Below are 19,539 nucleotides of genomic sequence, written 5' to 3'. Positions count from 1 at the left end.
CATTGATGGGGTGTGACTCCGCAGCATCCCTTCCTCCAGACGGGAGGAGGTGTGGCTTCACTTCCGCTTGAGCGCGAGACACCCGAGCGCGCCCCTTCTTGGGTTGAGAATCGCGCGTGCGAAGTAGGTAGGGCAGGTCTCCGCTTTGTTCTCTTCACGATTTGTAACTCGCTATACTACAACGACGGTCGAGGACAAAGGACACGGAGGTAAATATATATGTTGTGCTTGAATATTGTCGTTTTTTCAAATATAAAATGTGAGTTTTTAAATGTGCGGACTGAACGTTCTCAAACGTTCACGAGCACGCGCCGGTAGCTTCGATACTGGCGAACAGGCCTCAAAAGAGCGGCCTTGCATTGGAACTATCATTATAATTAGCTAAATTAGATTAGGTAATAATGTATCCACTCTGTGTGTGAGTAGTGATACTGTTACGATGTCGTTAATATTTTATTTATTTGTAATTGTACGCGCTATTCCTGCAGCCTAGCTTAGTTTGGTTAGCCTAGCCTGGTTAACCTAGCCTAGCATACATGCTTATATTTAGCTAACGTTACTCCTCATAGTTTTGCCTTTGTTTTTGGTTGTAGAGGAAATACGTCGACGACTAAACGTTTATTACATTGTAACTTGTATACAAAAGTGATTTTTTTTGTGCTTATGCCAGTGTAAACAATGAAAAAAATGAAATGTTCTAAACCGATATATGTTACGGTTCGTAACGATGCAGAGTTCGTCTTGGCTCTAATAGAAAATGTGTATCCACTGCAAAGCTGTTTACAATTTCTTCTTTTTTTTTTCCCCAGACTAAGATTTTGAAGCTGTAAGGTATCTACATGGCCGTCAGAAGAGGACACATAAGGTATTTAAAAGTAAGTATTTACAATCTAATTTTACGTTAATTTCTTCAAGTGAAATGGTGAGTTATCTTAAAACAATTCAACATGTTAAGGTATTTATTTTGCCTATTGAGCTACCGTTGTTTAATTTTTTGTTTATTCACTTATTTACTTGACAATTGGAAAGAATTTTAGAGACGAGTTTCGAGTGGTTAGCACAGAAATCTTAGTGAGAAAATTTTCGTCTGCAAAAAAAATAAAACTTGGTTATGGCCAAAATATATTTGGAGGGCTGAAGTTATCTTGGTACTTTATCAGTGCTTCTCTGGTGCATTTGGACAGTTTTAGCATGTATTTTATCCACATAAAAGTGAATAATGTACAACAGCTAAATGTTAGATGTGCAGATGCACTTTACCATGACCAAAACTAAAAAGTAGAAAAGAACGTTCAGCTCAAATATCAAAAAGTGGCTTGTTAGTGAGGAAGTTGAATTGCCCAAATTTAAGTAACATTACTCTATTGGATTACTGCCAAACGAAAATTAACATTTTGGTTTCTGTAAAAAGTAATACTTTCATTTATTTGATTAGTTTCAATTATTATTATTTATTTTATTTTTTTGCGTAGTACAAGTATAAAGGCCAGGAATTACAGTTAGCACCTAAACAAAAGTGCAAATAGCTATATATAGCATGGTGTTATTAGGTATACATTTATATCATGTTGCAACTGATTTGTTGCTGCAGGTTTGTGAGGTTGAGAACCAGGGTAATGACAGAGACTCACACAAGAGTGGCAGCTCAGTAAAGGTAAAATTGGCCATTATTTTTGTGTGTAGACTAATGTCGGATGTTGTTGGTCATGCTACTTGCATTTTTTTATTTTTTTAGGTTTTAGTCTGCCAGTGTAAGTTTTGTTGGTTTGGTCACAATGCATAATCTTGTCTCTAGCAGGAAGAATACGACATGCCGAACGGTTACGAGGACCACATGGGCGATGAGCCGAGTGATGCGAAAACCAACCTGATCATCAACTATCTGCCCCAGAACATGAGTCAGGAGGAGCTTCGGAGTCTCTTCAGCAGCATTGGCGAGGTGGAGTCGGCCAAACTCATAAGAGACAAGATGGGAGGTACGTCTCAACACACTGAGCCAGTGTCTTTCTCTTATGTGTTTGTGATACATGAAGAGAAAGGTTGTTTATTTTCAGAACTTCTTGTCTGTTTTCAATAAGTTTTACCGACACCGTTTTTTTTTTTAAGTTACAAGTTATTTTCAGTATTTTAAAGTACTTTTTTTTTTTTTAGCAAATTCTTTTGACCAGTTTATTGAAGCTTGGGTCAGATTTGTGGCAGCATTTCACTGTCCACTGTGGTATTTTATTTTTATGCTCCAATAAACATTTTGCTCACACAATTTCATTTGGTTCCTTTTTTCCAAAATCCTTTTTTCTTTTTCAATTTGAAAAGGTGTAAAGATGGTACTGGTCCGATTCAATATCATTGAGCTTTTGATTAGATTTGAAGTACTCCCACAATGTGCCAAGATTTTATTTGTCTTTGAAGTCAGACACATTTGTTTTTCTGTAAATATTTTCTTGCTGTGTATATTGCAAAAACTCATTTGACTTTTTTGAAAAATAAAAAAATTTTATGATGTGGGCATCATGCATTGTTCCGTGCAAATGTGCTTTATTCTTTGGGTTGTTGTGTTTTTGTTTTCCTATTTTTTTCTATGTTTTTGAGGACAATTTAATTTCCAGTTGTATTGTGGAGTACCTGGAGAGGCCTATTGATGTCAGTCTGGTGCCATCTTCATGCATCTATGCCATTAGCTTTGTTTGATAGTCTTTTTTTTTTGTTTGTTTTTCGTTTTTCGTTTTTTTTTTTTTTTGCACAAAGCATCCCTCTTTGGAATTTATTATACTTAGATATATGTTGTATAGGTGTACTGATGAATGTACGTTGTATTTTATTTACTTAAACTTTTATAAATGCCTAATAATGTTTTTGTTTTTATTTTTAAGGAGGTGTGAAGGAAGGTATTTGTTTTTTTTTCCTAGCAATGATTTAATGAAGACTGTTTTTTGATGTTTGGATTAGATTTCTGTATCCTAACTATTTTCTTGCCTGATGTCAAACTTTGTTTTTGAAGATGATGTAACTATTTTGTTTTACAATTGTCATTCCCAAGAACAGCTTGCATTTTTCTTTTGTCTTTTCTTTTGCAATAGTCTGCAGGATGTGGACGAACGTTTGTTATTTTTATTTTGTTTGTTTTCCCTTTTGTTTTCTCTAGGCCACAGTTTAGGGTACGGATTTGTTAACTATGTTAACCCTAATGATGCAGAAAGGGCAATCAATACACTCAATGGCCTGAGACTACAGTCTAAAACTATCAAGGTAACGTGCAAAGAGGTGTTTTTGTATCCATGTGTTATATTTTAGATGCCATATTGGTAAACTAGACTCAAAGCAGTTAGGACGGCGTTCGAGTCCTGCCTGCTTTCTGTAAGGAATGAACAACTTCATGAGTTTCAACAATGGTTCCTTTTTTTATTTTCTCTTTGTTTTTCTTTGTATTTCTTTTTCCTGACATTTGACGTCTCAAGATTTTTGCTCTCATAATCTGTATGATTGGCTGTCTTTGACTGAGCATGGTTTAATTTCGGTACAGAATTATACTGAAGTCAGTGACACTTTTATTTTGGAGTTCCTTTTAAGATCAGAATATGCTGTTTTCATTTCTCTTGCATGGTTGTGGTGTAAAAACAGAGTGGTAAAAGTTAGTAGTCATTTGCTTGAGTATGAAATTGTGCCGAACAGAAGCCCTGCGCTGAAGTCCCAGACTTGTTTTTTTTCTTTCTGAGCATTACAGAATATGAAGTACACAATCATTGTAATGTTTTTGTTTTGGTTTTATTTTTGTTGGGGTTGTTTTTAATTTTATTTCATATGTGAAACTCAGATGTGAGGCTATGTTTTGGCTACACAATGGAACAATATTGTTTATTCAGTAATGGGGGCACACATGATGGCTTGATATTTTTGTTTAATAAGGCCTTAATGAAGTGGTTTTTAATGCAATGTTTTTCCATTAAATTAGGTGTCTTATGCCAGGCCGAGCTCTGACAGCATCAAAGATGCCAACCTGTACATCAGCGGTTTACCCAAGACCATGACTCAGAAGGATGTAGAGGACATGTTTACCCAGTACGGGCATATCATAAACTCCCGCATACTGGTCGATCAGGCCTCTGGTAATTATTCTGTCCTGCAATTTTCCATCGTGAAAGTATTCTGGGTCTCAACTCTTTTTGTGGGGCTTTCTTACCTGTTAGGCCTATCTCGTGGAGTTGCGTTCATCCGTTTCGATAAGAGGTCTGAAGCGGAGGAAGCCATCAAGGATCTTAATGGATCCAAACCAGCTGGTGCCTCTGAACCAATCACAGTGAAGTTTGCTGCCAGTCCAAACCAGACCAAGAATTCCCAGCTGATCTCTCAGCTGTACCCCACTCAGTCCCGTCGGTTTGGAGGACCTGTTCATCACCAGGCGCAGCGCTTCAGGTGAGAGCCAAATATGCTTCCTGTAGTTTTAATGTTGTCCATTAATCAGTACGTTGTAGTTGTTGCATCAGATTCTTTGCTGCTTGTAAGAAAAGTGTAATACATTCCCTGAATTATTGTTCTCAAACAGAATAAATCAAGACAATGTCAACTCGCGTGGTTTGCTCACAGATGTAGTCAAAGCAAATAACACAAACTGAAACAGACTGGCTGTATTACACTTATTTGACTGGAATTTCGCAATAGTTTCCATGTCAATGTTTTCAGCACATCAGCTCTTTCTCTGTAGTGCCAGATTGGGAAGATTACGTGAACCACTGAACAGAAAATGTATAGATTTAAGAAAAAAAGCTCTGCTTGGAGGATTTAATCTCTTTAAATCTGGCAACTGCAGCCATGAAAGCATGTTACCAATGCAATATTAAAATCAATCGTTTTCAATGTAAATAATAAGCAGGCAACATTGAAGATGACTCTTGTCTTGGCTGTTGTCTTTTCCATAATTGATCCCGCTGTTGTCCAGTTTGTTACTATGAAGCTGCTTTGACACAGTCTGCATTATATAAAGCTTTATAGAAATGAAGGTGACTTGACTGATTGATCTCTTGCTCTGTTAGGTTTTCACCCATGAGTGTTGACCACATGAGCGGTGCCTCTGGGATGAACGTGTCTGGCAGCTCTTCCTCTGGATGGTGTATCTTCATCTACAACTTGGGTCAGGATGTCGACGAAGGCATCCTTTGGCAGATGTTCGGTCCGTTCGGTGCTGTCACCAACGTCAAGGTCATCCGTGACTTTAACACCAACAAATGCAAAGGTTTTGGGTTTGTTACCATGACAAATTACGAAGAGGCTGCAATGGCCATCGCTAGCCTGAACGGATACCGCATGGGAGACAGAGTCCTGCAAGTGTCGTTCAAAACCAGCAAGTCTCACAAGTAAAGGGACTTTTTTTTTTTTTTCGTAAACGAATTTAAAAAGTTAATTGCGGTTTGTTCTAAAGATTTCAGTTATTGTTGACTGTCTACATAAACATAATTCATACGTCTGTGTTGGGGTGAAACAAGTTTGTGCTCTCTGGTGTTGAGCAAAAACTAGAATGTTGCATTAGTGGTTTTGTCCCTGATGCCTGGCATTTATAAAACCCTGGACAATTTACAAATTTCAGATATATATATCGAAAGATAAGCTTTCTTTAATTTTTGCCAACACTGTTACGATGCCTTAAAGATACCATGGCATTGTTGCTCTTTCCCTTCATCACACTGGACTTAATGGTCCCATTTTCTTCATTATATTATAATGTGAAAGCTTTTAGCTTTATTCTCAGTAAAAACTTCCCCACCTCTTGTAGACCTCTGTAAATAGTGACTAGTCCAATTCTTCAGTGCTCCAGCTCACCCATCTGTAAGGTAAAAGATCGTTGGAAGGACCAAAGAACTTGGAGAGTAAAGTGTATGCCTTTAAGTTTTTTAGTTTTCCTGTTTAGAAATTAAAATCTAAAACCGCAAGTGTTGTCTTTTTGTTTTTTATTTTCATTTTTTCTTCCTCCAATGCAGTTTTCTTTATGATTTTAATCAGTTTTTTTCATTTGATATTAAAGTTTGTTTTGCATTTAACCACATTTATTTTCGTCTGGTTTTATTTGGAAGGTGGTTGAAAGAAGCTATCTTTAAAACTTGGTTTTACGTGATCTTTTTAACCAGCGTTGAATTCACTCCCCATGTGGATAAATTGGAGTCTGATAAAAGCAGGGATGTAGGCACTTGACTGCAAGCTGTCAGTCTATAGATTTGGTTAGATCAGTTTTCAATTACACATTTGCTTGCTTAATATTAATAATGCATTTTAATGTAGTGTTTTACTCTGTACTTAGTCTATCCTAAATGCAGCTTTGTACATTTTAATGTGAACTTGTGAAATTTCAATCTGTTTTTTGAGATGCTGTCAAGTCATGTAAAGCCACACAAAGGTGAAGAATTGTATTTAATTGTTCTCACACAGTACTAGTACACATCCGGTTTGCAGACCAACACTATACTTGTTTGCATGTTCATATGTTGGTAGGATTGATTTCAGTAATTGTACACATCATGCTTCGGGTCTTTAGAGGTAGTGTGACTTGAGGACCTGTAGCATGATGTTCCATGTTTCATTCAAATAAATGCCATTGTTTTGTCGTAAAAATGTTTTTGATATTTTCATTGTTATGCTAAATGTTGACAAATTAATCTGCTTTTATTTGCTGATTATATTTGACAAACTCTCCACACTACATTACATATTTTATATGAAGAGTTGTCATGTTTTAGTTGAACAGAGATGAGACAGACTTTAACATGTGGAGTATAAAAAAAATATTTTTAGGAATTAAGTGCAATTTTCAGTAGCTTGAGGTCAAGCCTCATTTTCACCACAGAAAAAAAATAAAAAGTAGGTTTAGGTGAAAATGGGGAGGTGACAAAAGTCCAAAAGCTGGTATGTTTATTTAAAACATCCAATTCCAGACTCCTCTTTAAAATTTTAATTATACTTTAACTGCTTTTCTAAAAGATGTTAAAGGGGGGGTGAAATGCTCGTTTTCACTCAATATCCTGTTAATCTTGAGTACCTATAGAGTAGTACTGCATCCTTCATAACTCGAAAAAGTCTATAGTTTTATTATATTTATAAGAGAAAGATAGTCTGTACCGATTTTTCCCAGAAAAACACGACCGGCTGGAGGCGTGACGTGTGGGCGGAGCTAAAGAATCATGAGCGCCAGTAGGCTTTTGCGTAGAGAGCGTCTGGAAGCTGTGACACCATGAGAAGAAAAAAAACATCCAAAACAAACCATGGCTTACAGTCATGTAGGCTGAAAGAGGTTGAAATTTAACAAGAGCAGCATCAGCAACAACGTCTCTATGTGGTATGAAATGAAACTGTATATATTTGCTTAGCGGTTTTGGAAAATGACAAAGTTCCACTTTGTCGTCTTTTTTTTTTTTTTTTTTTTAAGCTGTACATGTGGAAAGTGCAGTTTGATGACAACATCGCATGTTGTTTACTTGATGTGCTTACGTGCAGATAGCTAAGTTAACAACACGGAGATATTTGAAGCAGTTTTACTCACCGCCTGCGGTTCCAACACACGATCGTGACCCTTTTTCGTTGGGACTGCATTATCCTTAAGAAATAAATGATACGCAAATCCATTGTCAAACTGGGCCTTGTTTGTAAAACAAGCATCTTCGAAATGCAGGGAACAAACAAAAACACTTGCACAACTCCGTTGATGCTCTGTAAAAATAAACTCCGTCCACTTGTCCCTTAATGCTGGTCTTTTTTTTTGGGGGGGGGGGGGGGGGTAATCTGTGCAGGGTTGTCTTGCCCTGGCAACCAAAAACACACTTCTTTTGTGACTTTTCGCGACGCTCTCGCTCTGATCAGTGAAATGTCTGTGCTCTCCGTGCTCTGCGCGGCAGAAGTGTCCTTAGGACCCATATAAGGAAATTCCGCTCCATCTAACGTCACACAAACCCATACTCGAAAAAAACTTTCCGAAACTTGTGACAAACCAGAAGGAGTATTTTTGTTCCAAAAATACTCCTTCAAACGTACAACTTAATTTTTGAAACTTTGTCCATGTTTAGCATGGGAATCCAACTCTTTAACAGTGTAAAAAACTCAGTATGCATGAAATAGCATTTCACCCCCCCTTTAAGCAAAAAATACTGTGTGTGTATATATATATATATATATATATATATATATATATATATATATATATATATATATACCAGTACATAAATCTAAACAATCTTGAATTTGCATTTAGTTACTTGAGATGCTAATTAAATATATGAAGTCTTGTTTTCTGCACATTTGAGTTCATACTTAAATCAAGAACAAATGTATGTCAGTGGGGTACAAAAACATTTTATTTTGAATTGTTGATTTTTCTGAGCCCATTGGCATTTTGTTCGTTTTGTTCATAAACATTTCATTGTTATCAGTTTCTCATAAAACATAAGTAGTGTTTTTTAATTCGTAGCACATCATGATTTAAGAAACTTTTGACCTTTGCATTGAAAAACAAGACAAAAAATTAAGCATGATCCCCTTTTTGCAGCTACAGTGAAGTTATTTTCCTATTTAAGCAAAAACTAATGGAGATCTGTTGGAAGGTGTACTGTGTTTTCTAAATTTAATGTATTGCGTCTTGTCTCCTAAGACGTTTACATTTACAGAACATAGTTTTTTATGTTCCCATTCATTTTCTTTTCTCCCATTCATTCATTTAAAAGTCTTAAACTTACCTTTAAAAATTGCAGAAGCCCTAAAATACTGTGACAAACTTCATACAAAAAGTATGTTAAACGTTGAACACAATTGGTTTCAAGGCTTTAATAATTGGGTCAGCTGTGCTTGGGATCATGGTCATGTGTCTATGTCATGTCACCACTGAATTAGTTTGATTGGGCATAACCTCAGAATGGCTAATTTGTCATTAATGTTCTTTGGTCTGATCATCCTGAGCTCTTAAACCTGAAGCAAGCAGCTCTATCTAATTTCTAATCTAGTGTTCTCTGAAACCAAATCCGATGTTAACCATCTGTTCACACGTACATGGCGTTTGTCGTAACATCAACACGCAAACACATTACATCCATTTTTTATTTATTTTTTTATTACGAAAATGTTGCAAGTTCACTACACAAAAATACAATAATGTATATGTAAAAAAAAAGCTTGCAAATCAGTCACCCGTGTTGTTGCATGTGATGCCAGATAATTGGCTTTTAACTGTGCATTTTAACATGTCACTCAGGTTCCTTCCCCATTACCTTTAGGAAGTTGTTGAATGATGTCACTGCGGATCTGAATCATGTTTTGACCGTAATATCAGCCTGAACCTGAACGGCAAAAATCCTGAATGCATGCCAGCATGCAATAACTGCTGTACCTCCAGCACCAGAGGTGACAAAAGCAGGGGGAGGGGTGACTTATTTTTGGCCTGTCCTTGTGAATAGAAGTGGTTCCCTTGAATAGGGAAAGAACGCTGCCTAAATGTATTCAGCTGTACAAAACAGCCAGGATCAGTCCGTTTTAAAAAGCGGAAACAGAAGAACCAGAAGAAGTGTTCATTCAGTACTGCTTTATGGCACAGTGGTAGAATGGAGGTTTGTGGATATAAGGCAATCGTCTGGTGACTCAGACCTGACATATATTATAGTAGACTGTGGGTCGTTCAAAAACTGTGTCCCCAACCACTTCTAATATACAGTCTTTCCCGGCCAGCAGCGGTACTTCAGTTAAAGGCACATTCTCCATGTTTTTAGCCGTCTGGCTGTCCTGTGCAGCTCCATTCGCTTTCGCCTGACAAAAATAAATAAAAGTGCATATAGCATTGTGAAACTTGTGGTATTTAAATATAAACTAAAGTTTCAACATGATGCTAAAAAGGAATGGAGAATATTTGGCTAGTATTTGAGATTTATAAAAATCTGGAATAAGAGGGTGCCAAAAAAATCTGAATATTTTGAAAATCACCTTTAAATTAAGTTTTTAGCAATACTTATTATCAATCAAAAATGTAATTTACAGTAGGAAATTTACAAAATATCTTCATGAAACATGATCTTTACTAAATATCCCAAAGATTTTTGGCGTAAAAGAAAAATGAAAAAAAAATATTTTGTCCCATTCAATGTTTTGTTGGATATAGCTACAAATATACCAGTGCTATTCATGAAATTATCTTGTGCTCCAGATTTGTTCAAATACTTTTCCTACAAATAATTTTGTCAAAATACTAAATTTGAAAAAAAAAAAAAAATACTAAATTGTAGATTTTATTTTACATTTTTTCAAGAAGTTAATTTTATTATTATTGTTATTATTGTTATTATTATTATTATTAATATTATTATTATTATATCAGGACAAATATTTTTTTCACTTTATGTCCCCTAACAAAAAAAAAAAATATATATATATATATATATATATATATATATATATATATATATATATATATATATATATATATAACAAAAATGAAATGCATATATCATTACAAACATGTAATGTCATTGACCCAAATACTATAAACAGAAAACAGCTGTTATCTTACCGCTCTGTCAGGAGGGAAGTCTTTTTGACACAAGTGACCAATGATTCCAGCTGCCAGAGCATCTCCCAGCACGTTGATCATTGTTCGAAAGCGATCTCTTTAAACCAGAAGGAGTACAAGTCTTTATTCTTGACCCTGTTATCACTATTGTCCTCATGCATTATTTTAGTATTTACTCTTGTTTACTATTTATTCATTTAGATGATCCATTGATCACAGCTATTAAGAACTGTATTATGTTTTTTGTTTGTTTGTTTGTTTGTTTTTTTCAGCAGGTAAATATGGCAGATATCTCAACTTACAAGATCCAATCAATGGCCACAATCAGCGTGATGTCGTCCGGTGGCAATCCGACAGATGTCAGCACTATCACCATGGTTACAAGGCCTGCCTGAGGGATTCCAGCAGCACCTATGCTGGCAGCGGTCGCTGTTATACTGCAGGAAATCACAACAGTAAGATTATTAGGAGTTTAGTGATTCCTGATAGAACTGATCGTGCTAGATGAGTTGGTCTATCACATTATTTAAAGCTGGTTAACAATGCATGCATAACATGCATGACAATATTTAATAAGTATTATTTTTATTTTTTATTTTTTTATCTGTAAAATATAGATGGCAACTTCTTGATTATAAAGGAAGTTAACCAACAGTGCACTCAGTTAAGTTTTTATGCAGTCTACAAATCCACACTTCAGAGGATCTGCGAACTGATTTTCACAAAGTTTACGAGGTTAGTGAAATTAAACGTTTCAAAGACTAGTTTAAATGGAATGTGCATCTGCTGAATGCTGCCTATAGATGAGAAAGTATTATTACATTTGTCTTTCTGTTACTATTTATAGAAAAGCAAATGCTATTACTTTTTGTATACCCTTTACTAACACTGTTTAAAAGTTATTTGTAATAATTAATTAGTTAAAAAAAAAAACTGTTAAACAGAAAGTATTGAAAATGGGTAACAGGAGCTCTGTGCACACAAGTGCTAGCGATCAACCACAAAACCTGACTACCCGTATTTTCCGGACTATAAGTCGCACTTTTTTTCATAGTTTGGCTGGTCCTGCGACTTATAGTCAGGTGCGACTTATTTATCAAAATTAATTTGAAATGAACAGAGAGAAATGAACCAATAGAAATCATTACCGTCTACAGCCGCGAGAGGGCGCTAGTAGTCTACACTGAAGACATAGAGCGCCCTCTCATGACTGTAGACGGTAATGTTTTCTCTTGGTTCTTGGTTCTAAATAAATGCGACTTATAGTCCGGTGCGACTTATATATGTTTTTTTCCTCATCATGACGTATTTTTGGACTGATGCGACTTATACTCTGGTGCGACTTATGGTCCGAAAAATACGGTATATTTGGTTAAATCTTTGGCTGTCTGCAAGTACCTGATGGTGACCAACTGTCCGAAATCCAGTTCGTACTCATTGACCTGGGCAATGAAAATAGCTGCCACTGCTTCATACAGCGCCGTTCCATCCATGTTAATGGTGGCTCCCACTGGCAGCACAAACCTGGCAATCTGCCTGTCCACTCGGCAGTTCTCCAGCAAACATTTCATTGTAATGGGCAGCGTTGCTGAACTGTGAAAAAGATAGAATATCTCATGTTTACAAAGTCATGAGGTCAAAGCAGGTTTCTACTTTATTTAATGGAGTTAGGACAAGCCATTACAGAATCGCAGAATCCAGTCATGAAAGCATAATTTCAGCTTAATTTAAGTACCGGAATTTGCTACATTTTGGATGGATAAATCCAAAGTAGGGCGGCAGACACATCAAAACGTGATATGGACTAGTGTCTGTGAATATTAAGCCACAAAAATAGTATTTAAATATGAATACTGCATGTTATGTGTGTCTGTGTGAATGGCGCAGAAGATTCTCATTTAATTGAACACACATACTGAAGTGCATGTGATGCTCGCCTCTGCCGCCTCAGTATATGAACACATGAACATGATCTCTAGAACTGCTCTGAGACTTCACTTCAAGAAACTGACAGAAATAACAAGGTATTTCTGAAAAAATACATAAATAAAATTATAAAATTATAATACATAAACATATATATATATAACATCAATTATCTGAATATGCTTTTGATTATTACAATTTTATGAAACCAGTCAAATTTAATTCAGAAAAGTAATGGAAAGAGTTTGGTAAAATAAAACTGAATTTGAGAAGTAATATAAAACATTTCATAGGGCCACACACAAAAAAAAATTGTGTGTGTTTTTAATCAATTGCTGTTAAATTGTAAGTTTCATGATTTATATTAATTATACATGCTTTTGGATTTTTGGGGAGGGGACTGAATCCAGAAACATTTTAAATAATAAAATGTAATTTGGGGAAAAAAGACACAGAATTTGATAAAAAATAAAAATACAGTTGATTTCATGGGGGCCTAGTTCTTCATACCTGGATGATGTGGCGAGAGCGATGACCATGGCTTGCAGGAGCCCTCTGATGAATGTGAAAGGATTTTTCCATGTCAGAATGAAATAGAAGAATGGAAGCAAGATGAGGCCGTGCACAAACAGGCCTGCCATGACCGTCATCCCGTACCAGCCCAACTTCTTCCCAAGTGTGGAGGGATCACTCATGTCCAGGATTTTACCAGCCACTAGGAAGATGATCCCAAACGGAAAATACCTGTTGAAAAATACAGAGAAGCTGGTAGGAATTATTTCACACATTCACATTTCTCAGAATGTGATGACTTCAACAGTCAACATGAAAAATTGCTGTCCAGTCACTAATTTGCCACATTGTCATAATTTTATAATTGACATAACTTTTATGTCATTCCCAATCTGATTTTTTTAGAACACTTTGATTCTATGGACATTTATTGTATGGTTCAGTGATTCTTAAAATATATATTTTCAGTTCTGTAGAAAGTCAAACAGATTTGGGACCACGTAAGAGTAAGTAAATCACAGAATTTATATTTTTGCATAAACTATGAATAACTATTAAACTCAACTCAACATGAAAACCCAACATGAAAACTAAACCAATTTGACTTCTTTAATGTGATGCATTTTGAGTAGAGAAAATTCAGTGAACAAAAAAATGCAAGAAGGTACTTGTCCACTGAGACCTGAAAAAAAGACATTAATTAAAATAGTGATTTATTGTTATTTTTATTTAGTTTTTATTACAAAACATTTTGTTCTTTGAGTAACACTCAGTGTTGAGTTGTTTACATTAAGAAAATATATGTATTAAGGAAGTAAATAGGGTCCATCTTGATTTCAATCAATGATTTGGAATTAGGCCCTGAACATTTAGGCCTAAATATAAGATTTAGGTTGCATATAAAATTGCCATCTGTTTAGATTAAACAATGTTAACCTAACAAATACATCTGTCAGTCAGTCACATATGAAGCAGTTAAGATTTCTGTAAAAGTACTAATAAATGTATTTTAAATAAACAACAACCAGGTCAGAAATACATTTCTCATACAATTGAATATTTCTTGTTCCACAGCTAACCATATTTTAAGCATGTTCATAGATTCAGTTGTTTTCACAATGAACAGATTTATGCAGATTCTAAGCAATTTGAATAAATGCATTTGAAAATATGACCACAAGTAGATGCATTGAATAGATTGCAGAAATCACACCTGTTTCATTGATTAGTTAATATTATAACTGTGTTATCCAAATAAATGGACATTTTGAATGCAGTTCAAATCGGATTAATCTTCAAATTAGGCCTAAGTATTTTGTTAAGTGTGTGACAGCCACATACTAGTCAGCATCTTGGAGAAGTGTGAGACAGCTCTTAAGCGCAGGTGATCCATAATCCCTGCATGTGGCTTTAACACACCTTCCCGCTGGCAGCCGTTGTGCACGTGCCTGCTGCATGCTGGAAACTTTCACTCAGATCCTCAGCTAATGGTATCTGAGCCCTCAAGCTTCTCAATGGCAAATCCTGGCCAAGTATTGTGGAAAAACTTAATTTCCATGACAAACAGTCTTTGTATGGAACTGTGCCTTTAAAACCCCTAAATTAAAGGATTGTTTTTATTGCCATGATGTATGAGCATGAATGAGTGCTTTCTCTCTTACCATACAGCTGCATTAATAATCTTCATCACACACTCATTGATGCACTGGCAAACGTTCACCAGAGGAGCTCCGCGTTTGCCCATTTTACCAAGCAAGAGACCTAAATGAAAAGCCATTCATTATAGTTCCACATTTGACCGTGATTTCACTTAGTGAAGATGCTTCATTAGGTGAAGGCAGATGTTTTACCCATCGTGGCTGAGAAAATAACGATGCCGAGTACATTCATCTGCTGACTGTTGCCTGGACGGTTCTTGTACTCGATGTCTGGAGGTGGCGTTAGTTCCAACTGCACCGTCCGACCCTTTGGATGGTCTTCATCAGGCATCAGGTAGACAAAATTTGGGCGTCCTGTGTTCACTTGTGTTTTTATGATTGGAATAATGTCTGTCTTGTACTGAAACAACAAAATATAGAAGAAGGTTTTATGTTTTCTTTGCTTATACAAACTTCATTGTTACAATGTTGTAAGTATTCTAGGTAGTTATGAAGGGATTTTTAATTGTTATGCAGATGCTAGGTTATTGTTTATTGGCCCGAGTCCAGTAAGCCCAAATCTCTATGATATCCTGATCCTATGGTGCAAATCTAATGGATTTTATCGTCCACCAGGTTAAAGTCCATAATAAGTTGCATGATTTGAGGTATCGTCTGAGGATGCATATATTTATCCACAAAATAGTTCACCCATATTATTATGAATGGGAGAAAGTGCAGTGCAACAGAGTTGCATCAGTCGGGTTCCAAAATTAAAAACTCTATAGAGAAATTGAATTTTAACTACAACTGGTAAATCTTTTAGGACAGACTTGTCGTAAGCTCTGAGGCTATTAATCGATTACATATGCTTTTGTTGAAGCCATCCATTCGCATGAAATTATTTTTTAAAATATTCACATCTAATAGCAGAATTTGTGGTGAAAAACTACATTACCCATGATGCTGTACAGAAAATTCCACCAATCAGAGAATCGTAGGGAGGAAAGCCCATCAAAAGTGTTCTTTAGCCCCACCCACTCCCATGAAGCACTGCAAATGACTTAATCGAGTCCACTATGAGAACAGTTATATATATGTGTGTGTGTAGAGATATATATTTAATACCTACTTGAATGAGGCAGTACAGAAATTTCAAAAACTGCTTGCCAAACTCATATTTAAATAGCATCTACTTCAAATCAGCAACAGAATTGAACATTCCAAATATGGCTGCCAAGTGCACTGACTTGTCTTGGAAGGGACTTTAATATTATTCATGCTCTTAGTACAAACACGTTACATGTTTAAGCTCACTTAACAGCCGTCATCTTATGGTGTCTGTTTACTCACCTGCTGAAATGTGGCTTCAATGAGATTGGACGGGATCATATTTCTGAGGATGGAAAAGAAGTATAAGTGGAAAGGTTTAGAGCAACTGGCCATATCTAAAGAATTTGATGCCTATTCATTAATTGTGTCTTTATGAATATAAAGTACAGCACATTTATACTTTATAAGACATGATGTACACCCTGCAGACTTAAACACTTGAGCTCAGCTATTATCAGATATAGCTGCACAAGACTAGCTGTGTTTATGGGCAGAGGGGAGTGGGAGGGTCCTGCACTTCTTACTTGGCGCTTTGTACAGATTACTAAAAATACCCTAATCACTGCTATAATAGGATTGCACTGTATAGGATGGCTGAAAATCCCCAGACATGGGCAACTCTTCCAATGAATGGCAGTTACAGTGTCAATGAGGAATATTTCTTGTATTTTATGAATGTGTCAATTAAAATGAAGAGAAATGTACTTGAAAAGATTACTTGTTTTAGTAATAAAAAGCTGACATTAAAGGGGAATTTAACCAACAAATGTAAATACTATAATCATTTGCTCAACCTCATGCCATTCAGCATCTTTTTCTTCTGTGTAAATTGTGTGAAATGGGATTTTAGTTTTTTATGTACAACATAAACCAACATACTGTTGAGGTTTTTAAGACTTATTGTATGAACTGAATCAACTGATTAACTGAAAAGATCTTACTCAAAGAACAATTCACAGTCACAAGTAATGAAAATGCTAAGGAAGGTTAGGGTGAATTTGATTGGGTTCTTCACACAGAGCCATTAAATGGCTTCAGAAGGCATAAATACTATGCACAAATCATTCAAACTCCTTTTAGGATACGTTTGTTCTTTTTTGAAGCCTGAATGCTCTGGTCCCGATGCTTTGTAATTGCATGGAAAAAAAGTTCACATTTTGTGTCATACAGGTCAGAATTTGAGAATATACTGTCATGTTTGGGTTAACTTTCCCATCTATTTTCCAAGTACTACATATTCCTAGATCAGCAATTCTGAAACCATTGAACCATAAACCATTAATGCTAATTAAAATCAGATGGAAATAGGTCGATAGGAGCCTTTAACCCCATATCTAGGTCTACTCCTAAAATTTGCTTGGCTGATATGAATATTAGTTCAGGAACTACAAGGTTGTTGTTGCTACAAATTTAGACAGTCATACCTGACCAGATCCAGAAGGGCATCTGCAGACGTTATGACTTGTCCTCCTCCCAGTCTGCTGCTCTCTAAGTGTGTCCCATAGCCAGGTTTGATGATGAGAACAAGTACAATGCCAACAATCACTGCGATGAACGTGGTCCAAAGGTAGTAAGTGACCGTCAGCACCCCCATCCTGCAGCAGGCCTTCGACTCCATAGACGACAGTCCAGACATTAAACTACAGGCAGACAGTAAGAGTTGAGATCTTCACACACTTTTTATGTTGGATAAATGCTTTATATAAAATATAAAGATGAGAATGAGTCAAATCTTCACCTGGAAGTAATCAGGGGAAGAATCAACATTTTAAGTATCCGCATGAGCAGCTCACCAGGGAAGGAGAAATAGATTTTGGCCTGGTTACAAAGAAAACACAAAAATTACTTTTCAGATGATGAGCAATTTTTAACAATTTCTAAATTTCACATAGTATAATAAAAACATCAACAACAGAAAGAGCTAATGTTTCGAATATGGTAACATGGCGTTAAACGTCATCTAGTTTCACCATGTATTATATTTTGTCATATTTAGTTTGGAATGGTAAAAATATTTAAAGCTGCTGAAACAACTCTTTTATGTTGCATTTATTTAATCAAATGTAAAACAGTAAAAAAAAGAAAGAAAAAGAAAAACAGTAATATTGTGAAATGTATTAATATTGTGTCAAATCAGCATAATTTCTGAAGGATTTTAAAATGTAATAACGTTTTACAACTGTATGGCTTTTACTGTGCGTGTGTGTGTGTGTATTACACACACATCCACCAAGTAATTTCTCAACCAATACCGAGCCGATTATTCATAATTCTGATGCAAATATTGAAAGTTTGGTTTTCTTAAGGAACAATTTTTTTTTATTATTAATATAAAATTAGAGGTTAAAATTAACAAACTAATATCAGAGTCCAAACTATTCTAGTCAACTGCTATTAATTTTCAAATATAATAATCACACTCAAATGTTTGTAAACAACTCTTTTTAACAAGATTTTTATTATAGGCTAACTAAGAACCAGTTGTGAACACTGGATAATTGTTTGTACTTATAGCCTTAGACTTGATTTGTTTTTAATCAGAAGTAACAAAGCACCACCCAACCTGTGAATACTGGATGGGAGGCGAACAAATAACCTTTGGTGAAGGGTAAAAACTGTGGAAAACCTGATGTGAGGTACGAGTGATTAATAGGGTCAAACAGAACCTGCGCTTTTTAAAGTGAGATTGCATTAATGTATTACAAGATAATGATTTTATCGACTGATACTGATTATTGGCTGATACATCAGTGAATCCCTAATATAAAAACCACACTTCTCCTCTTGCCAGAATTTTATATTTATTCTTAAAAGTATGTGTAATTAAAATTTAGATTATATTAAAGGATATGTAATAATAGCCTACTGATGCTTGCGACTATAATGTAACTGGGTAGGACGAATTTGCTTTCTGAGAGAAGTCCATCTAAGCCAATTCCCCGAACTGTTGCTATTCGCTGTTCAGCAGGGTCAGGCGTCACGCGCAGTGAGACCTTCTCTCACATCGAGCTGAATTTGTCTCGGCTTAACTGCTTTCTGTCTGGGATTAGATCACTGAGCACAGATGTCCTTAAGCACTTCCTAACATTCAAACCTACACGCCTAATTTCATCACAACAAAAACCAACAATACTGTTCTAAGTTTTATCTTTTAAAATATAATAGTAAAAATTTAATTAGTACTGAGAAGTGACATTTTCTTTTAACACAGTATGAGTTGCACCATAATGACACATTTTCTGTCCCCTTTTGATTAAAAATGAATGAAATATCTAAAAAGATGTGTTGGGTGGATGTTTGAGGTGCATCTATGAAGATGCATCACTAACAACCTTAAAACAATTACAACTTGCACGTGTTTGCATTTTCATTGACATGTCCAGAGTCATTTATTTGTCAAAAATTCTAGTTTAGCCTTACTTGTGTGGAGAGGTCCAGACCCCTCAGCATGAAGCCCAGGACGCATCCTGTGATCACGGCTAGAATAGAGAGTGTCAGCAGCCCATTTTGCCTCATGTAGTCCTTCACATATTCTCTGACACCGACCGAGAACGTGCTTGACATGAAGTCCTTCATTCTTTCCAGCGGAGTTTTAGCAGGTCCCGCCGGAGAGAAGAAGACGGCAGGCTCGGGCGGCGCCTCCTCGGCTTCTGTGGGTATCAGTAGCTCCTCCATGGGTGAGACGCTGCGAGTAACGCAGGAGGGCAAAGCGTAACCTGTTCTAAGGAGGGATTAAGCCATCATGCATCCATCCAGCATCTCAAGACCACGGTCAGGAGAAACTAGGAGACTAAGAGGATTAGGATGCAGTAATAAAATCTAACA

The 19,539-nt window shown here is 36.0% G+C and overlaps 1 protein-coding gene and 1 pseudogene across 12 annotated transcripts; one reads left to right on the top strand and one right to left on the bottom strand.

Moving 5' to 3' along the window:
- The first annotated feature begins 40 nt into the window (after positions 1 to 40).
- On the top strand, positions 41 to 6,597 carry LOC127968211 (ELAV-like protein 1). Of its 12 annotated transcripts, none has more exons than XM_052569239.1 (9): positions 41 to 209; positions 816 to 875; positions 1,592 to 1,654; positions 1,799 to 1,976; positions 2,871 to 2,885; positions 3,143 to 3,246; positions 3,950 to 4,103; positions 4,185 to 4,410; positions 5,028 to 6,597. In XM_052569239.1, the coding sequence occupies exons 2-9, from the start codon at positions 840 to 842 to the stop codon at positions 5,350 to 5,352; spliced, it is 1,101 nt and encodes a 366-aa protein (XP_052425199.1). In that variant the 5' UTR covers positions 41 to 209; positions 816 to 839; the 3' UTR covers positions 5,353 to 6,597. The 12 variants fall into 12 exon arrangements, with proteins under 12 accessions (XP_052425199.1, XP_052425205.1, XP_052425203.1 ...); XM_052569238.1 differs by having other exon boundaries at positions 43 to 209; positions 810 to 875; XM_052569237.1 differs by having other exon boundaries at positions 44 to 209; positions 1,796 to 1,976.
- A 2,455-nt stretch (positions 6,598 to 9,052) lies between these two features.
- Positions 9,053 to 19,462, bottom strand: LOC127968210 (excitatory amino acid transporter 5-like; annotated as a pseudogene).
- Between the last annotated feature and the right edge of the window lie 77 nt (positions 19,463 to 19,539).

This window comes from Carassius gibelio, chromosome B11 (assembly GCF_023724105.1).
Source record: "Carassius gibelio isolate Cgi1373 ecotype wild population from Czech Republic chromosome B11, carGib1.2-hapl.c, whole genome shotgun sequence".
Classification (NCBI taxonomy): domain Eukaryota; kingdom Metazoa; phylum Chordata; class Actinopteri; order Cypriniformes; family Cyprinidae; genus Carassius; species Carassius gibelio.
The sequence above is the reverse complement of the archived record's forward strand: the minus strand, read 5'-3'. Positions and strand labels throughout refer to the sequence as shown.

Bases quoted from the DNA above. Each gene is read 5' to 3' on its own strand.
- LOC127968211 (XM_052569237.1), top strand. From the start codon at position 840: ATGGCCGTCAGAAGAGGACACATAAGGTATTTAAAA. The intron at 1,655-1,795 runs GTAAAATTGGCC...TCTTGTCTCTAG, and splicing joins AGAGTGGCAGCTCAGTAAAG to CAGGAAGAATACGACATGCC. The intron at 4,104-4,184 runs GTAATTATTCTG...CTTACCTGTTAG, and splicing joins ACTGGTCGATCAGGCCTCTG to GCCTATCTCGTGGAGTTGCG.